At 42.3% G+C, this 19,033-nt stretch overlaps 2 protein-coding genes across 7 annotated transcripts in view; one reads left to right on the top strand and one right to left on the bottom strand.

The window, feature by feature from the left end:
- LOC147174947 (cyclin-dependent kinase 17-like) overlaps positions 1 to 12,469 on the bottom strand; it is a 41,168-nt gene extending 28,699 nt beyond the window's left edge. For 3 of the 5 annotated variants that reach the window (XM_086072938.1, XM_086072941.1, XM_086072937.1), the window contains exon 1: positions 12,101 to 12,467. The gene's annotated coding sequence lies outside the window, so the exon portion shown is untranslated. Of the gene's footprint in view, positions 1 to 12,100 lie in introns of all 5 variants that reach the window. The other 2 variants (XR_015094539.1, XM_086072940.1) reach the window with 2 other exon arrangements.
- A 978-nt stretch (positions 12,470 to 13,447) lies between these two features.
- ucmab (upper zone of growth plate and cartilage matrix associated b) lies at positions 13,448 to 18,610 on the top strand. Of its 2 annotated transcripts, none has more exons than XM_086072945.1 (5): positions 13,448 to 13,615; positions 14,268 to 14,333; positions 14,724 to 14,819; positions 17,340 to 17,438; positions 18,217 to 18,610. In XM_086072945.1, the coding sequence occupies exons 1-5, from the start codon at positions 13,558 to 13,560 to the stop codon at positions 18,312 to 18,314; spliced, it is 417 nt and encodes a 138-aa protein (XP_085929071.1). In that variant the 5' UTR covers positions 13,448 to 13,557; the 3' UTR covers positions 18,315 to 18,610. The 2 variants fall into 2 exon arrangements, with proteins under 2 accessions (XP_085929071.1, XP_085929070.1); XM_086072944.1 differs by having other exon boundaries at positions 13,449 to 13,615; positions 14,721 to 14,819.
- Positions 18,611 to 19,033: the final 423 nt, after the last annotated feature.

Here is a 19,033-nt window from a genome sequence, read left to right on the forward strand (position 1 = left end):
AAAAGGATATTTTGAGCGGTCGTTGGCAAGGATCGTTCGCCCCTTTGACTGAAAGCACGCGTTCATTTCGGCAGTCGAGACTCTCCGCGCTTCGCTTTTTAGCCACACTATGAAACGATAATATAGTGTTATTGTAAATAAATATGTTTTTTTGTAAGAGCTCATGTACTACGGCCCATGCGCTAAATGAAGTATCCATGGTCCCAATAAATCTTCAGCGTAGCAATTTCGGCGAAAACCCGTTTGGAAAGGCGGGGGTCTCGAGGCATGGCGCGCGCGGTACGGGGTCGTCGTCAATATGCTTCATCTCACTGCAACATGAAGGGCGAGGGCAGAAACGCCGCTGTGGGCAACCGGCAGCCTCCAGCAGTTTGGGCATCAACAGGGGTCCCAATTTTGTTCTGCCACGGCCGCCGTCCCGGCCACAGGTTTGCCGCTGTCTGGGCCGCCCGCAGAAATAGAAAAACGCAAGGTCGTAAACCTCTCTCTGACCCCAAATGAGGATTGTGTGAAGCGGGCAGGCGGGGGGGCGGTAAGGAACTTCTCTAAACACGAACACAAGCGCTGACCGACATCTACAAGACACATTTGCATATTTGTTCCATGAAATGGCAATTTTTCATTCTTTTCCAAAAGTCTATTTTGGTTATTTGATGGCTTTTCCATTTGGACCCGCTGCTCCCAGTACGTGTATTTGGAAATTGTGAGTTTACATTTGTTGTGTTGCTGTGCCTTTAACCAACCAGACTTCACATTCGTCCTCACGGGGGACCGAACGCTGGCCTTTGATGATGTCGGCATTTTTACACCCTCTGATTGGTTGGTCAGAAAAAAATACGGCGATACTGGTAGACTACCCGTGTCGCAAAGAGCACATATTAACACGTTTAAAACCCTCGTGACGCAATTTTTTTTTTTTACCGGCACATAAGTAAAGTGAGCCAAGATTTGGCTCACTTTTGGACGTGTGATATCGAAGTAATTTCTGAATATTTGTTGTGCTCGAAATGTGTCCGGCGCATGATTCACGGGGTGAGATCAGCGTGGCTCCTCTAAACAGCAGTCTGTTCTCCTTCTGGCCAAGACAATAAGGACACGAGTGGCGGAGCTGGAGGGTCTTGCATAAAGACTGCATTGTGTGCAGGAAGTAAAAAGGAAGGACGAGCGCACACACCGGGTGGGGGGGGGGGGGGGGGCGGGGGAGCGCGAGGAGGTTGCGAGCTGCGTGGGGCCGCTGTCCACTCGGCTGAAAGTCAACTTTGCCGTTTGAGCATCGCGTTCCTGCGTTTGGGGCGTTTGGCCAGAGGTGGCACGAAACGTTCTGTACTAGAAGTACTGAACGACGTTTTGCAACGAAATACTCCAAAATACACGTACTGTAACGAATTCCTAGAATGAAGTAAAAGTAAAAACGATACTACAGGAGAAGAACAGATACTTTTTCAAAGGAATACCAGTCATCTCGCAAAAGTACTGATCCAATACCTTTAACTCATTGACTCGCAGCCATTTTGACTGAAGCAACCCCCTTCGCTCCCGGTTGTTTTACTGGATTTTGACTGATTTTCCAAGGCCCGCAGAATATTGTTCTATTGCTGAGAGCTTTTTTTTGCAACATGGCCCTGGTTGATCTCTTATACTCTGTTGCCACTTGTCCCTCCTTCAGTTCAGAAGCTGAATCAAAGCCTTGTGGATGCTCTCGCATTAAAAACATCAAAAATGTATAAATACGTTTTTGGGACCATGGTAATATTTAAAATAGAACATATTTATACGTTTTGGGGAGCAAAAGAGTTAATTATGTTTATTTTACCAACCTCAATCCTAAAGGATAGCATTGCTTTCAAGCATATCACCTTCCGGGCTGCCGGGCAGGTGCGCGCCGATGCGCTTGAGCGCTGGCCGACTGGACGCCGGGCCGACTGGACGCCGGGCCGACTGGACGCCGGGCCGACTGGACGCAGGGCCGACTGGACGCCGGGCCGACTGGACGCCGGGCCGACTGGACGCAGGGCCGACTGGATGCCGGGCCGGAGCCGTGACGCGCGTCCACAAATCTCCCGGGCGAGGAGATTGGACGGACGGGCGCGCCGATGACCGCCGCTGCTACGCTAACGACAGCTTGAGCGACGGGCTCGCTCCTCTCTAAGCCGTCTCCGGTGACCCCGCACGACCGGGTTACGCGACCTGCCCAAACGCTGTGAATGCTGTAGGTGTGCACCGAAAACATCTGATCCTGGCTTGCACATGGGGAGATTTGTGCTCCTTTCATTTCTCTCAAGCAGCACTTCTCTTCTGGTGCCTCACGTTTTGGTTTGCTCTTTACTCAAATCACTTGTAAGATGGGCCACTGTATTCGAATGGAGAGAAAAAAAAGGTGTCCGTAGATGAGAATGCGTGATCATCCAACCTTTACATACCTCAAAAGTCCACAAACGTGAACAATCAGAGTTCTTTGTTTTTGAAAACTCACGTCGAACCCGAGCGAGGCCAGCTCGAAACTCGTGAGTCACGCTCTGGAGTAGACCACCAATTGAGCGACACTCGGTGAACGAGGACACGAGCGAGATGCCGACATCGCGAGGCGCAACTGGAGCTCGTCTGTTGGCGTGGGAAATGATCCAATGTCACTTCCAGAAAAAAATCCGATTATCCTCTGCAAATATTGTGTCGTCGACATTGTTCATCTATCTAACTAACTAACGAACCGCCAATATTGGCCATTTTGATTAATATTGGTATCGGCCTAAAAACATTTTAATCTCAGGAAACTATTTATTTACATTTTATGTTAACTTTATAAGATATGCTGGTGACGTTGGGAATCTTAACTTTTTGTTTTTGTTCGACATTAAAACAAAGTTTTTTTTATTTTGGAAAAAACAAAGCTATGGTTATTTACTTCTTTAAGTTTCCATTTAACGTTTTTAAGACATACTGATAACCTTGGGAGCTCCCTGAACATTTTTAGAAATTCAAAACGAAGTATATTGTCTAAGATAAAAAAAAAAAAAAAAAAAACTTATACATTTTGAAAAGTCTAAAAAATGTGTGCAATAAGCACTAATGCTTTAAGACATTACAACAAAGTCAAGCCAAAAAGTTTTTTACCGAAAATGAATATCGGCTTCAAATATTGGTTATCGGCTTCTTTGACTGCTGATCATCAGCATCAGCCCCGAAAAAAAACATATTGATCTGTCTCTATAACCGACTAACTAACTAATAAACCTGTTGATATCGCAGTTGACGTTTTAATGTCTAACTTAGAAAAACCTAGAATAACAAATGTAGCTTATTGCTAACATATAATTAAAAAAATGCCATTTGCATGCTCACGGTTAGCGTTGGTAGAATAAAACTGACAGACATAAATTATTTACCGTTAAAACATGTCATGACTAATAAATATTACAGCATCTTACCGCGTCACTTACAGTAAAATACGGTCGTAGAAGCACAATTTGTCTTGATTTGGCACAAGGTGGGCGCACCAGAAGGAGCAGTACAGCAACTGAATTGCAGTATTAAAAAAATAATACATCGATTGTTGTACGTGCCTCCGTTGGACAAATGTTGGGAAACACGTGTTGGCTGGCCTTATATGCAATTTTTCATTCCAATAACAATGAGTTTCAAATGTATGAAATGATATGAGCAAGTTGAGACTTGCGAGAGCGAGCGGCGTCACATTTATTCGACTCAGAGCGACAAACGGCGTGTAAAAAAATCTCTCATGATTTGAGCGCTAATCTCTTACGCAAAGATTGCGTAACGTTGCAGTAAAAAAAGTGAGCACGCAATCCTAGTTTGTTTGCAAAGACTTCATCTCGCTTACTTAACGGGGGGGGCCGGCGTCGCTAAAAGTCTCGGACTTGCATTTAGTTCCCGCATCAGGCGAGCGTCATCTTTAATGCCGGTCGGGAATATTTGTCGGGTTTTTCATGTTGGATGTCCAGATGGGGTCGATTTCAGTCCGTCCTGCGTACACGGTCTGTTCATTTGACCAATGATTGATGCCGCCGCGTTTCACGCATTGCACACGGATGTGGAATATTACGCCCGCGATAAAACCCGGTCGGAACCACCGACTCGCCGTGTGGCTAATCAGTGAGGCGTGGGCTCAGCCGATCCGAGTCAAATCACGCTGGGGAGCAGAACAGAGCATTAGCGTGGGCCAGCAACACCATTAGAGAGACCCCCCACCCCCCCCCCGGTCTCTGTGTGGCTCCACCAGCAAACTCAGCAGGGCCTCGCTGCCTTTCATGGCCGTTAAAAGGGAACAACGAGCCAGGCGGCGGCCAACGAGCCAGGCGGCGGTCTTGTTCGGAGGCCACGCGGCGAGCAGGGGCGTTCGCTTCCAATATGGAAACGCGAACACAAAACGCAGCCCGCTTGCTTTTGTTGTGGCCCCGACGCACGTTTATCTCACCTACGCCCTTCGGCCTCACGTGACATTTGAACACGGGCGCCGGCAGCCAAACTCAAAGCTTGTGCTTTTTCTAGGGATGTTCGATACCATTTTTTTTTTTTAGACCGATAGATACCGATACTCAAATCTTCAGTACTCACAGATACCGATACCATGTGCCGATACCATTAGGACTTATGATACATACAATTTCCACACGAAAAACAATGACAGATCATTTTTTTTAAATGACATATATATTCCATCTACAGCAAATTCCCTTTCAATCGAATGAAATTAATGGCAATTATATTTTTTCAATTTGCTCATAAAAGTCATTTTTCATACATAATAAAATGAATTTAATAAAAGTATACAAAAGATGAAACAAATAATCCAGTGGCCAGAACAAAAATAAGTTCCAATCAGTCAAAATATGTGGTTGTACAACTTCATTTTAAGGAATACAGTTTAGTATCTTGTTTTGAAATCCATGCTTTTAATTTGGAAGGCTACTCTATATTTCATATGTAAATGGCACTGTTCTATTTTTAGCACCGCAGCCAGGAAAGACGTTAAAGAGGCAATTAAGCAGCAAAGTTACGCGAGCTACAAACATAAGAGATTCAGGTGACGTTTATGCACAACAAGAGTTCGTACGTCTTCTCAGTAACGCACGGCAAAATCATCAAGTCATGAAATGAAAAAGTGTTACCTCATAAGGAGACAAACAGGAAACGAACGAGACCGAACACAACTTTTGTTTCCCCCCAGTCTTTCTGACAGTTCCTAAGAGAGCGGGGGCCTATACCAGTATCGATATCCGTCGCGAGTACCGATACCATGAAAAGTGGCCTGGCATCGGCCTGATACCGATACCTGGTATCGGTACTTACCAAGTTTTTTCCACCAAGGACTTGTTCATGGCTGTATAGATTTGTGGCGACTCGAAACTGATCGCCAAGGTCATTTCATTTGATTTCCACTGAATTTTAAAAGCAAAAGACGATCAAGTGGTGACCGACGATAACCTCAAATTTACACCCGGGAAACTTGCAAAGTAGAAATCAACGATCCGCTTTCACATGCGGTACCGAACATCAAGTTTTGCTGGAGTTTCGACCTCTTGGAAGATTTTTTTTTTCCCACACCACACTCTGTGCTCTTTCGCCCTTTTGTGTGGTGAGAAACTCAATCGGCTTTAGATCCAAAGGAAAATTGATCAGGTGATTGACAAAGACATTTATTTTTAGCCATGGAGCATTAGTTGGATTTCAGGCTACCTGATTAAAAGAGAGCCACAGAGGAAAGAGGCAGATTGATCCAAAGTTGAGCTGTTGCAAAATTACAGCAAGCGGCGGGATACACACACACACACACACACACACACACACGCACACACAGTTTTGTTGTACTATCTTTGTGGTGCCATCTCATTGACATCATGCATTTTCTAGCCCCTCCCCCAATCCCCAACCATCAAAAATGATTTCCTACCTATTCCTTACCCTAACCTCAACCATAACCCAATTCAAACCTAAACTCTAAAACCAAGTCTGGACCCCCAAAAAGAGGTCTAAACTTGTCGGGCCCAGCAAAATGGCCCCACATGGACGAGTGGGCCCCACAACTATGTAAGAAAAACAAGAGCACACACACGAGCATTTTCCCTTCATTGTGATCAAAGTCAGCAAGGCCCGATTATTGGACGCCTCTGAAAGATTATCCCGAGCGATTATCCCGCGGTATTTGGTCCGTTCAAGACCCTGCAGTGTAGAGTGACTAATTATTATATAGTACATGTGTGAAGCGAGCACAGGTGCAGGATGAAACTATTTGTCATCCACTGAAATTTTTGTACATCTGTAAGTTCGCCATTTTAGTAGGGATAGACCGATTATCGGCGCCGATATTAGGTCATTTGACGAATATCGGTATCGGCCTTTTTTTAAAACTGTGTTGACCTCAGAAAACAATTTATTTAGATTTTCAGTTCGCTTTATAAGAGATGCTGCTGACCCTAGAAAATTTATTGTGGGAGCTACGACATTTACTTGTTCAGGTTTTCATTTTGTTTTTAATCCCTAAAGCTTTTGTTAGAATTTTAAAACATACATGACGATTGTCTAAGATTTTTTTTTTTATCAAAAAAAACCCCAACATTTTGCAAATCTGAAAAGTTGTTCAATAAACATATGCTTAAAGCATTGCAACAAAGAGTTGGATTTTTTTTTTATGCCAATATTTTTTCCCTTTTACTGACATTGAATATAGGCTCCAAAATCCAGTTATCGGTCTCCTTGACTAGTAATAATCGTACCGGCCCTAGGAAAAAAAAATATCGGTCTATCTCGACATTTGAATTCCTTGGCACCAAGATGCCATGATAGATTCAAAAAAAAAAAAAAAAAAAAAAAAAAAAAAAAAAGAGCGTAAGCAATTTGAACCTTGAGTTGTGATTCATAAATAATCATGACGACGCTGTACAATGTTCTCACGACGAGCATCTCAACGTATGCGAAACATGCAAAGCGCGACGCAAATGCTTAAAGAGTGACGGGAAAAGGCGACATTCGTCCCTCAGCTGTTTCAGACGCTCACACGGATGACAAGTCAGAAATGCGGTTATTAGCGTACGGCTCAATCAGACCAGCTGACCCGGCTGGCCGGGCCGGGTGGCGGGGGTGGGGGGTGAGGGGGGGGGTTGCGGAGGGGCCCCGTCCGGACACTCCCAAATCCTAACCGAGAAACTCGTCAAGCATTTGTCTGAACGGGAAGGGGGGCGGCGGCGGGGGGGGCGGCGGCGGGGGGGCTGCCGGGGAAGAAAAGGGTTCGAGTTTGTATTCATGGCTATCTATAGAGCGCAGCGGTGCCTGTAACATAGCAGCTGCTCCCTGGAGAGCGCCGGCCGACGCGTTAACCTTCAGGCAGCTGCCTTGGCCGCACGCCGCACGGTCCGAGTGGAAACGCACCTTGCAGCTCGAACGCCACACGTCGCAAAAACATTTGGGTTATTCCTTCAAATGTCAGCGTGAACTTACGATGCGCCACAGTAGCTCCACCGAGGGGTACGTTTCGGAACCCACCGCGATGGACCAAAATCCACCAACAAGCGAGCATATATTTATTTGTGCGTGCATTATTTTTGTCCATTTTTGTTCTAAACCAGAGGTGGGCAATCTGGGTCCTGCAGGATTTTGGAGGTTTCTCACTTCCAACGCAGCTGATTCCAATCAACAGGATCGTCATCAGGCTTATGCTAAAGAGCTGATCATCTATCAGCTGTGTTGGAGAAGGGAAACCTGCAAAACCTGCAGGACTCCAGGCCCTCGATGCCCACCTCCGTTCTCAACTGTATTATCTGCGACATTGAATGTGTGTGGCTTTAAAAGGCGGGGCCAGGCCAGGCCTGGTGAGTGATGTAGGTGCCAGCAAATGAGTGTCGAACTGGCTGGCCGTTTTGTTGGCTAATGCGGAAGCTCGCGAATGAAAGTCAGCAAATTGTAATCAAAGATGGCTTTGTGTGTCCGATAACGTACTTTTTGAAGCCGATTTAAAAAGATGACGACTTTTCATTGTAGCACATCAAGTTTTTCAGATATTTCCAATTTGCTTTTAAGTTTGACTTCTTCTTCTACCATGCGTCATCATTTATAGCTATGACGTTTTCGGGGAAAAAAATCCACCTGTTGCTGAACGTCACCTTAAATTAATAAATATGACTATTTAGCATTTATTGTGGGAATGCTGAAGCATTTTTATTCTCCACGCTTTTTTGCTATGAAACAACTCCCACATAATACTTTCGATTTACACCGTTCAAATTTCAACTTGCTTCATAAATTCTCGCTTCTGGGGGGGAATATCGTCTGATTCCACATTACTTACACAATTTGCACAATTTAATGTTAAATATCAACTTTTCGCTCATTCGTTTTCAATGGGACTGACATTGAACTTTTCCTAAATGATCATTTCTCTGAAATGATTAAATCTCACTTTGGACAGATTGCAGTTCAAGTTTTTTGTTTTATTCATTTGTCATTTAACTACAATTAAACACATTTTAATTTTCACATAATATATCTTTCAATATACTTCATAAGCACATGCATTCAAATTTTAGCATGCAGCTAATTGCATTCATCTTTTCAGCATTCTCACGCAATTTTTGCAGAAATTGCACTTTGTCTAGTATTATTGTTGTCGTATCATTATTATGAAAACATAATGTGCTCAAGAAAAATGAGGGCAGATGTCGGAATCGGAGCAAAACAAAATCTTTTTGAAAAGTGGTCTGATAAAAAAAAATTGTAAAAATGTGTTTATTCAAATGACTGAAAGTGCGTGGCCGTTTATTTTGGAACACTTGCATTGGCATCACAAAAGGTTCGAACTGATGACGGTAGGCTATATTAAAAAAAGCTAGCATTCATATTATTGAGAAAAGATCAAAAGGTCAAATTTGAATTTTTTTTGTGTGTATATATATATATATTTATTTATTTATATATTTATATATATATATATATATATTTATATATTTATATATTTATTTATATATTTATATATATATATATTTATTTATATATATATATATATATAAATATATAAATATATAAATATATAAATATATAAATAAATATATATATATATTTTTTTAAAGAGTGCATTTTAGGTTGAAAGGTCACCGCAAAGCTAAATATCCGCAACTTTTAGTGAGTGGTGGTGGATATTTTAAATTTGCGATGTGTGAAAATGTTTTGAGCGCCGGTTCCGGGAAAAACGTGTCCGTATGATGGCATACTGGACCATAATCCGATCCGCGCCGGGACTTGGGCGTGTGGCGGGGGGGGGGGGGGGTTGGGGGGTAATGAGCGCCGCGTGGCCACAGCTGTTTCGCAGCAGGTCGGGTTACACGGCCGCCGATGTCCCCCAAGGCCATCGCCACGGAAACGACCCCACGTCGAGAGCACACGCCTCGAAAGAACTCGCTGGCCTCCTGCAGAGTGAAGCCGACGCACTCAAAACAGAAAGTGAAAGTGAAATTCTCCACATTTTCTAGAAACATCAGCACAACCTATTTGATTACCAAGAATTTAATCCGTTTTGATTGACGACCAAGATTAGTCGACGAGTCGCGACGACGTCAACGATCAAAAGTGTTGACAATCAGTTTATTTACATCATCACAACATTATTTTCATTATGACGCGATTTTGGGAAGTTATGATTCGTTGATTGTGGGTGCGTGCGCGCTGTTGGTCGTCTGGAGTGCACCGCACACATTTTGTGGTATCTGACACGATAAAAGTGTGTTAAAGGTTAAATTAGGGGTGTCAAAATGAGTGCGTTAATTTAACGTTCATTTATTGCCACAAATTTTTCTAACATGCGATTAATGACCACCTTTTACTTTGAAAGTCTGTACTGGGGGAATTCCATTCGCAATGCACCAGACACGTCCGTGTCAAAATTTAGCAGTAATAAATTGAACAATAATGTATATATGTGGAGACTGGGGTTAAGTTGTATTTTACAATTCTAAAAATGTGCAGAATTTCGTAAATTAAAGATTAGATAGCTCTTAATATGAAAAGAAAAAACGCACTGAGCTGTCACCGCCGTCTTACAAATGCAATAATGCCATCTCGTGGCAGAAAAATGACCTCAACACAAATCAATATCACACTTGTTTTTTTTACAGTACATTACATATTTTTAATTTTAACTAAATTCCATGAATTATTATGAAATTACTGTATCAATGACTAAAAGTTGCAGCCACACAGTGTTTCCCACACCATGTTAATACTTGGGCGGGCCACCCAAGTAAACCGGCCACCACCCAAGTAGATTTCAAGAAAATTTGATAAAAATTTAAAAAAAAATGTATCACGACCAGATATGCCGCATGTAACATTAGTAAAGTTTGCTGTCACCCGCGTGCGGATCATCGGGTTAGAGGAGACGCAAGTAGCAGGACTGGTTGTACATTTAACTGTACATTTAGAACAGATATAAAATGTGCAATTAATCGTGAGTTAACTATTGAAGTCATGCGATTAATTACGATTTGAATCGCCTGACACCCCGAGTTGAAAGTAAAGATATTCAAAATGGCCTAACGAGTTGCGTGTTAGTTTATCATTATTTTGCGATGTCACTCATTGTTTTGCTTGTATGAATGATTACAATAGTTGACACTTTTCCTAAATCAGCAGCAGAGAGAACAATAAATGACGGAAATTCTTTCGTGGCCACACGAGTTGAGATGAATGTTTTGTTTTCATGGGAATCATCGACCAACTGTTGCCCGCGCGGGCGGCCATTTCCAAAACGGCTAAAACAGCCCTCAGTGTGTTTTTGTGCTGAAGTCGATTTTTTCTCAGGTGTCTGTTTGTTTTCATTGTGCCAAGTGAATAAAGGGGTGTTATGCAATCTTACTTTTTGTCATCAAGTACATTTGACAATTAGTACTATTTACAGAGTGAGTCATTTTACTCATCTCTCGCATTTCTATGTTCAATTGTTTGCTCCGTGTTCGAGGCGCTTGCTGAGGTGGCTTCAAGGAATCTTTAGCTAGAAAGTCAAACAAGATGTCACACGCCAGGAGAAGCACCGCCAGACATCCAGCGGCATCCCATCCACTTTTTTTTTAGGGTGATTCCCAACCTGCATGCCATGACAGATCAACAGGGGTCCAAGTAAGGACAGCGGCACCAATACAGAAACTCCTAATGGTGCCGATACCGTCCGTCTATACTTGTTACTTTGACTTCCGATATGACAACACTTGGTTAGCCGACCACAAATGATGCTCTGCCAAAAAGGATGAGGAATTTCTTTTCCCTCACTTCATTTTGTAGTTAACACGCAGAGGTGGCCTGCGTGTAAATCCAACAAACTATGTTTGTCTTTATGTTTCTGACATCTTTATCTCTACATTACTGTATTTACCCTTTTTCTTTCTTTTTTTTATTATTATTGTGACCGCCAGTACGGACTGAGCCACCACCTGACATCTTATGCTACAGGGTACATTATGTGAAATGTGGTGGATGTAAAAGTGTCATTAATGACAACTTCTTAGTTGTTACCATTCAAACGTGTTCTATTTGAGTGAAACTCATGCCAACGTTCAAGAAAAGTTTGCATCATTGCAGAGCAATGATTGAATAAAAACTAGCCGGCAATCTCATCACAATTGTAAGACGTAATGACATCATCAAGTGTGGATGAACAGAATTGGGGAGAACTCAAATACAGGTAGTTATAGTTAAAAGTATCCCTATAAAAAAATTATCTTAGTTTCCATCCATGCCAGCAACGAAACAATAAAATGTTCTTCCACAAGATGGAAATGAACCAATGTATCTACTTTTCGTCACATTTGGCTTGGAGACAACATAAAATAATCGAAGTGCGAAACTGAAATGTTGAATCAGTTCGAGCGGCGTGGAAGTTAAAGCAGCTCAGCTCGCCTCGCAGCCCGGCCGGGCGGTTCGTTTGTTTTGAATGCGGCCATTGACCGGTGAAGAGACAAAACGGTCGCATTATATCCACAAATAGTACAAAGAGTAAACACATTTTCCGCTTGGTTGCGAGTCGCTAACAGCGGGCGGGCAGTTTCGGTTTGGCCAGCAACGTTGTAAAGACAAAAATATATATATATATATATTGGCTCACCAGAAACGATGAGCGTTGCTCCGAACGGAGTCCCCGACCTCGGAGCTTCTTCTCGGGCCGGACGCCGCCGTCTTTTCCCCGCTCGCGTGGTGGGTCCCAAAAAAAAAAAAAGGCAGCAGCAACTTCTTCGTGTTCTTCTTCTTTACTGCTTCTTCGCCGAAGCCTTTTCACATCGTCGAGGTGATGGCGCCCGGTAACATGGTGTTTGGGCTTTAAAAAAACGCTTGTGTGACGCGGAGCAGCCGTGTTTTTTTCTCCCGAGCGTGGACCATGATAGTAGTGACACACCGAGGGCATCCGACCGACGATTACGGTTTGCAGCCTGGAGCCGAGCCGAGCCGAATCCTCTTTGGCCGGCTTTTCGGGGAGAAACAGCGCCCCCTGGGAGGCCAGTTTAGGGACAAACAGGAAGCGGGGCCACTGCAAACCCCGTAGCTATGTAAACACGGCGCCACAGTGCCCCCTGCTGACGCAGGTCTACAAAGACAAAAAGGCAAACAAGTGTGCGTTCTTTCTTGCAGGTCTTGATGTGGCTGCAGAGAGCGAGCTCGGGAATCGTTCACCAAAAAAGACTCCTCTCACACTTTCTGGCTCACATTTATCTGTCCTGCACAAGCTCTTTTTGCCCTTTTTTTGTTTTGTTTTTGTTTTTAAAGTAGCACTAAGAAACCTTTCATCATGAACAAAATATTTTCATAACTCTTATGATGAAACATCAACTTAAAACTAGTCTGAGGGGGTCTGCATCATTTTGACTGAGGAGGATGGTAGGAACACTGCCACACACAAAAAACTACAAATGTGCTGACTGCTTTATGGCATATGTCAATAGATACCATGGATGAACGGACAGTCAATGATCAACATTGGCCCGGATTTCATTTGCTGGCGTGAGATAAAAAAAAAAAAAAAAAGACGCAATGCGCTTGTCCTCATAGGAAATGTGGTCTTCCTTCAGACATAATACCGCTTTTGTCCATATGGCGCCGCCATAATCAACATAAACTGAAAGTTCATTAGTGTTGCTTTAAATGGAAAACAAACAAAGAAAGCCCTTTTTATTTTGTTTGTTCTTTGTTGTTGTTTTATTTGTTTGTTTTCTGTTGTTTAAAAAAAGGTGTTTTTTGTTTGTTTTTTATACCCAAGAAAGTGCAATGCATGCATAAGTGGCAAAAGTACTACTACTCAGATTTTTTTTTTCCAACAGTGGACCAATATAGTTCTCTAAAACTCCAAAATAATGATAAGCGGTGACCTAAAAAAAAAAAAAAAAAGTCTTTTTCATCTGTTGCAGCGTTGGATTTGTTTGGAGCTCTTATCAGGCGCGAGCATTCCCTCATGCCTCCCTCCCAATCTTCCCTGGAGGAGTGAGCCAGCCCCCCTCCCTCTCATGCTTGCCTCTTTCTCTCGCACATGCTCAGCTCCACTCAGAGTGAAATTTGGATGAAGAGGTGAACATGTCGTGGACCTGCGGGACCTTCCTGGCGCTCCTCACGGTGCTTGTCGCGCTCTCCTGTAAGTCGCATGCGGTCATCATAGCACACTTTTAAGGAATATTGTGAGTAGGGCCTAACCAAAAGGGACTTTTTTTTTAAGCCCAATTTCAAGAATTAAATTATGACATAAATGTATTAAAAAAATATATTTTATGAATAATATAACTTATTTTTTGTACCCTACTACTTACAACAATAAACACATTAAATTACAGGATTTTTTTTTTTTACTTTTTCCAATCCTGTACTTTGTCCTTTAGTATTTGTTTAGCTTCCAGCCAAAATTATTTGCCCCCTTTCTTTTTTCTGGTGGCGGCGGTAGTAGGAGAGGGTCAATGTCTTCTTTGTCTTCTTTTAAAATGTGTTTTTTTTTTAATTGACACAAATCAGGAAATTGCTATTATCAGCTGATTAAATTGGTCGGCCGATTAATCAATCAGGTCCTAGAGGTGGGTACAAATACTTTGTTACCAAGTAGTTAAGTATCTGTACTTGAGTATTTATTTTTCTGATGACGTTTTACATACTTTTTCAAATCAAAATGGAGTTCAATCTGTACTTCTTTTTTTTACCCGAGTTTTCTTTTCTTTTACACAAGTATCTGTACGTCTACTTAAGTACTGTATCCGGATACTTGCTTGAGTTTTCCCCCCTTGTTGTTTGTGGTGAAGTGTGTCCAGAGGCCGACTGTGCAGCTGTGCCCAGCAGCAGTCAGGCGGCTGCCAAGGAGTCACAAGGTGAACGAACACGTCAAACATTTTGTCAGGTTTTTTTTCTATAAAAATAACTCGTTTTTCACACATTAGGAAGAATTTGTGCGTATTTGTTACATTTGTTATTTGAAGAAAAAACACTCCCGAAGTTGATGCTAACTTCCTGTTAGCATTTGAATAGGATCCCCCCCCCCCTTTTGCTTTTAGCATTAGCGCTAGGCTAGCGATATTTGACACATAAGCAAAAGGGTGCATTCAGGGTACTTTTACAGCGTGGGAAAAGTGACGGCTCACAATTCAAAAAGCTCGGAATTGAGGGCACTCGTAAGTCAAGGCGGCGCTGTATTTGTTATTTTGTATTATATGACATATTTGTTATTGCCTTCTCTTTTCCACCGTGCTGGTCCACAGCAGGACCAATGAGGAGGATCTTCATGAAAGAGGCCGACGCCTCCAATTTCTTCAGACGACGCAGCAGGAGAGCGGTCAAGTCGCCCGATGAGCTCAACGGTATGTTGTTGTCCACTAATATGTGGACTCTCACGTTATTTATTTTTATTTATTTATTGGGGGGGGGGGTATCTATCTAGTGCCCCTCCCCCATAACAAAAGTAGAATTACCTATAGATGCCACAAGATGGCAGTAAAGCACTAGTTTGTCTAAATCAAGCGCCTCAATTTATTTCAACATAGTTCGTTGGCACCAAGATGCCAGAAGATGGCAGCAAAAAATACTATTTTAGTTATTTTTTAAAACACTACAGTAACTAACATTTTTTTTGACAATATATATTTATTTTTTTTCAGCAAAATTCCACTTTCACTTTTCTTTTTTTATTGTATTATTTATTTTGATCTTAATGCTAGCACCCATGGATCCTCTTAAGGCATTATTATTATGTTAAGCATTATTGTTGTTTATTTTAAGACACTGTATTGAAATTGTATTGAAGTTTTCCGAGGTGAAAAGAATCAAATACAGTAATTTGTTATATATTTTACATATATATTTATTGAATGATCTATTCGAATGCTAGCCACCATGAAGACCATTTTTGGGGGTACTCAAGCAATATTTTTTTTGTAGACACTAATACAAACAAATTAAACGGAGTTATGATCGAAGCACGCAAGCAACATATTGCAATATTTATTTATATTTTTTTAAATCCCTCTTTTGTGGATGCAAACTTGTTTCATTTCGTCAAATGACGTCCTTGAATGCAAGGTAAGTCATTTCTTTTTTTCATTTCCTGCTGATTAATTCAATGTTGACAAGGTAGGAAATAAATCCTGGCTATTAAAACATGTGATTGACTTTCCTAAAAGTATGTCAACATGAGTTACATCATTTGCGAATAAGTCAAGTCTTGTGTGTAACCGCCTAATATACGCTGAGGCCCAAACGCACTTTATAGCGGAAAGGCGTCACAGTCAACATGTTTACGTGCAGGGTTAGAGTTAAGCTTTGTTGAGCACTTTGGTAGGCAGCAGGATCCAAGGGACAACCGGGAGTTTTGCATTTACAACCTACTTTCTAATATTTGCTACATGCAAGTCTTTTATAGTATATTTCCAAACAGTGCATTCATTTCGCTTGGCTTTTTTTTTTTTTTTTGTCCAATCAGATTTCACCATCTAAGTGTTGCCATATCAATCCAATCAATTAGTTCATTTGAGTCCCAGTGAGCAAATGCAACGGCCTGCCACAAACACGCACATCACTGTGAATTTCCTTCGCTGTGAAAATTCCCAGCCGCTCGGATGTTTGACGTTCCCAAGTGCGAGAAGGGTTGGCGGGGAGGTGCGAGAACACGACGCCAGTGTTTTGCCTCTGAATTGGAAACGCGGCGAAAGGACTGACAGATTGTGTGAGTTTGAATGGATGGACGGTCAAACGTTTTATTGAATGGGAAGGAAAAGCGCTTCAGATATTGGATGGATGATGGGAAGAAGCACTTCAACAACTCTCAAGTTTCTGGCAGTCTGGCCGGCAGAAAAAAAAAATGTGAATGCAAAAATTCAAGGCATCACATTTTAAGTTGGGCAATTCAAGTAATTATTTGAAGACAAACTGTCATTCCCACATTTGACAACAAAAATATATTTTGGGGTAGCTAACTTGCTTTGTTGTGCTAACGAACATTGCTGCCATAAATGTAATAAGGGAGTCCTCGCCTTACGTCGCACGCGACCTACGTCGTTTCGAACTTTACGGCGCCCGTGCCTCGTCAGTAGCACTTTTTTTCGTTCATTTCCCACAGTAATCACGCCATTTTTTAAGTGATTTAAAGTTGTGTTGTTACCTCCCGCAACGGGCGTCCATCGAGCAGGTCGGCTCGCCGTCAGGCGCGTCACATTTCCGTGTTCAAGTTTGAACGAGCGCCATTCTGACGTCCGTCAGCAATGCTGTCCGTGCGGAAACACAACACATATTGGCCCCGTCTCTTCTGGCTCGCGCAAATATGATTTTTTTTAAATTACTGTACAAAGTATTTTTGATGTAAACATCGACTTTAAAGGTGAAATCCGACTTAAGTCGAAATTGGTGTTACATCGCCAATGTGTTACCTTGAAATGGTGTTTTTGTGCACTCAAAGCAAATACCAAACCAATGAATGCCCCCCCCCCCCCCCCCCCTACCTTAGCTTTAGGCCAATTAAAAGTTTTGATGCGATTATGACATACCAGAAAAATGTGGCATCCCTCCCAAAAATGTGATAACGCCGGCCTGAGTGTGTTGGGTTGTCACAGTGCCTTACATTCCCGTGGCAGACATTCCGGTAAGGATTTGCTGCTCCCGCTGCTGCGAGTAAAGACCCGCGCAGGGGGATTCTTCTGTGTGGTTCAAAGGTCACGACCGGACTCCAGCCTTTGGGTCCGTGATCATGCGTGTGCTAAATAAGACGAACCGAACTGAGCGTGACAACACAAGTTTGTACAAATGAATGTCTTAGTTGAAGTCCGTGATATCCTGGTACATTTGGAGTCACTTGTGTCTCGGGTCCAACGGACTCTGGTGTCTTCTAGCCGAGCAGAGGCAAGTCCTGGCTGCAGACGAGCGCAGGAGAGAGTTCCACGAAGAGAAGAGGAACGAGTTTGAGAGCTACGTCGAAGAGGTGGACGACGGTGAGTCCAGTCTTGCCGCCTCACCTTGGCGCCGCAAACGTTGTTGCCGTACTTAACTCATTCAAACCCAAAAACATGTAAATACGTTTTATAATACTTGGTCCTTCCCTCCCATAAACATGTTTAGATGAGTCTCTTCAGGAGAAAAAAAAAAAGTATAGAAAATAGCGTTAGCATATAGGCAAGTTTCATCGATATTCACATTCCTGTTTAGAACGCTGTCAAAAAAGAGCCCTGGCTGATTTCTTATACTCTGTATGCTCTTGCATGAAAAATATTTTTTTATGCAAGAGCATATAGAAAGCTTTGATGTCGCTTCTGACATGAAGCAAAAAAAATAAAAAACGGCCAGCAGGTGGCAGCAGAGTATAAGAGATCAGCCAGGGCCACGTTGCAACACGCTCTTTTTGACAGTGTTTTCAACAGGAATGTGAATATGGATTAAACTTTGCTATATTCTAAAGCTAATTACTATACATTTTCTTCCTGATGATGATCATCTTTCTTTTGGTAGGTTCCATGTTTTTATCGCAATAGAACACAATATTCTGTGGGCCTTGCAAAATCGGTCAAAATCCAGTAAAACAGCCGTGAGCAAAGGGGGTTGCTTCAGTGAAAATGGCTGCAAATGAATGAGTTAAAAATACAAAATAAATACATTCTCCATCTTAACTGAATAACGTGCACAAGGTGTCCCAAAAATCACCACTTAGTGTATATAAAAAAAAAAAATGGTGCTGGTCACTCACTGATGGCCTGCTCTGCAATCATCTTCCAGAACAAAACGAGCGGATCCGCGAGAGCACGGAGCAGTGGCGAGAGTTTCATTACGACGGGATGGATCCCCCCTACGAGTACAACCGGCAAACCATCTGAGGCTGGCGAAACGACGTCTTATTTGAGCACGCAAGCATTCCACTCGGAAAACAAAAAGTCCCAAATTACAAAAGATGTGCAAATGAGGCTTTTTTCCTTCTTTTTTTTTTTTTAATACATGACATTTGTGCATCAAAACAGGCAACATGCATTTTTGGAGATAAAAGGAAATTCACAGCTTTTGTTGTTGTTTTTTTTTTGCCCTTTTTTTTGGTACTTTGTGAGGGAAGACAAACAACAAAAAGAAACATTCAAGAGTGGAGAAGTAAACGTTTGCGATTTGTATTTACAGCAAACAGAGGCTCAGTCGTCTTATTTACTCACCATTAACTACACGTTTACATTTACGAGTCCCAATTTGTGTTTGCGGAGCGTTCTCTTGACCCTGTGGAGAGATTCCAAGAGAAAAGAGGAGGAGGAGGAGGAGCAGGAGGAGGAGGAGGAGGAGGCGAGTCCTTCTGCTAAATTCAACAGGCCGGTACGAAAGCAAAGAAGCACAACGACTGAACTGTACAATCAACTCGGCCTCAACACTTTCATCAATCACTGGGCGTGATTTGTCACTGGAATACAGTCCAGTGCTTTATGTTATTTTTTTTTAAAGGGAAACATCACAAAGTACACGACTCACAAAAAAAGTTCTGAATATAAGGCTGAAATTTCAAGATGGACCTCAAACACACTTTGGCTGGCAACTTAAGCTTTTGAATGTCCAACTG

This window comes from Leptonotus elevatus, chromosome 4 (assembly GCF_054856555.1).
Source record: "Leptonotus elevatus isolate MCC_2025b chromosome 4, RoL_Lele_1.0, whole genome shotgun sequence".
Classification (NCBI taxonomy): Eukaryota; Metazoa; Chordata; class Actinopteri; order Syngnathiformes; family Syngnathidae; genus Leptonotus; species Leptonotus elevatus.

Coding starts and splice junctions, on each gene's coding strand:
- ucmab (XM_086072944.1), top strand. CDS start 13,558: ATGTCGTGGACCTGCGGGACCTTCCTGGCGCTCCTCACGGTGCTTGTC. Junction 14,334..14,720: donor GGCTGCCAAGGAGTCACAAG/GTGAACGAACAC, acceptor GCTGGTCCACAG/CAGGACCAATGAGGAGGATC. Junction 14,820..17,339: donor GTCGCCCGATGAGCTCAACG/GTATGTTGTTGT, acceptor GGTGTCTTCTAG/CCGAGCAGAGGCAAGTCCTG.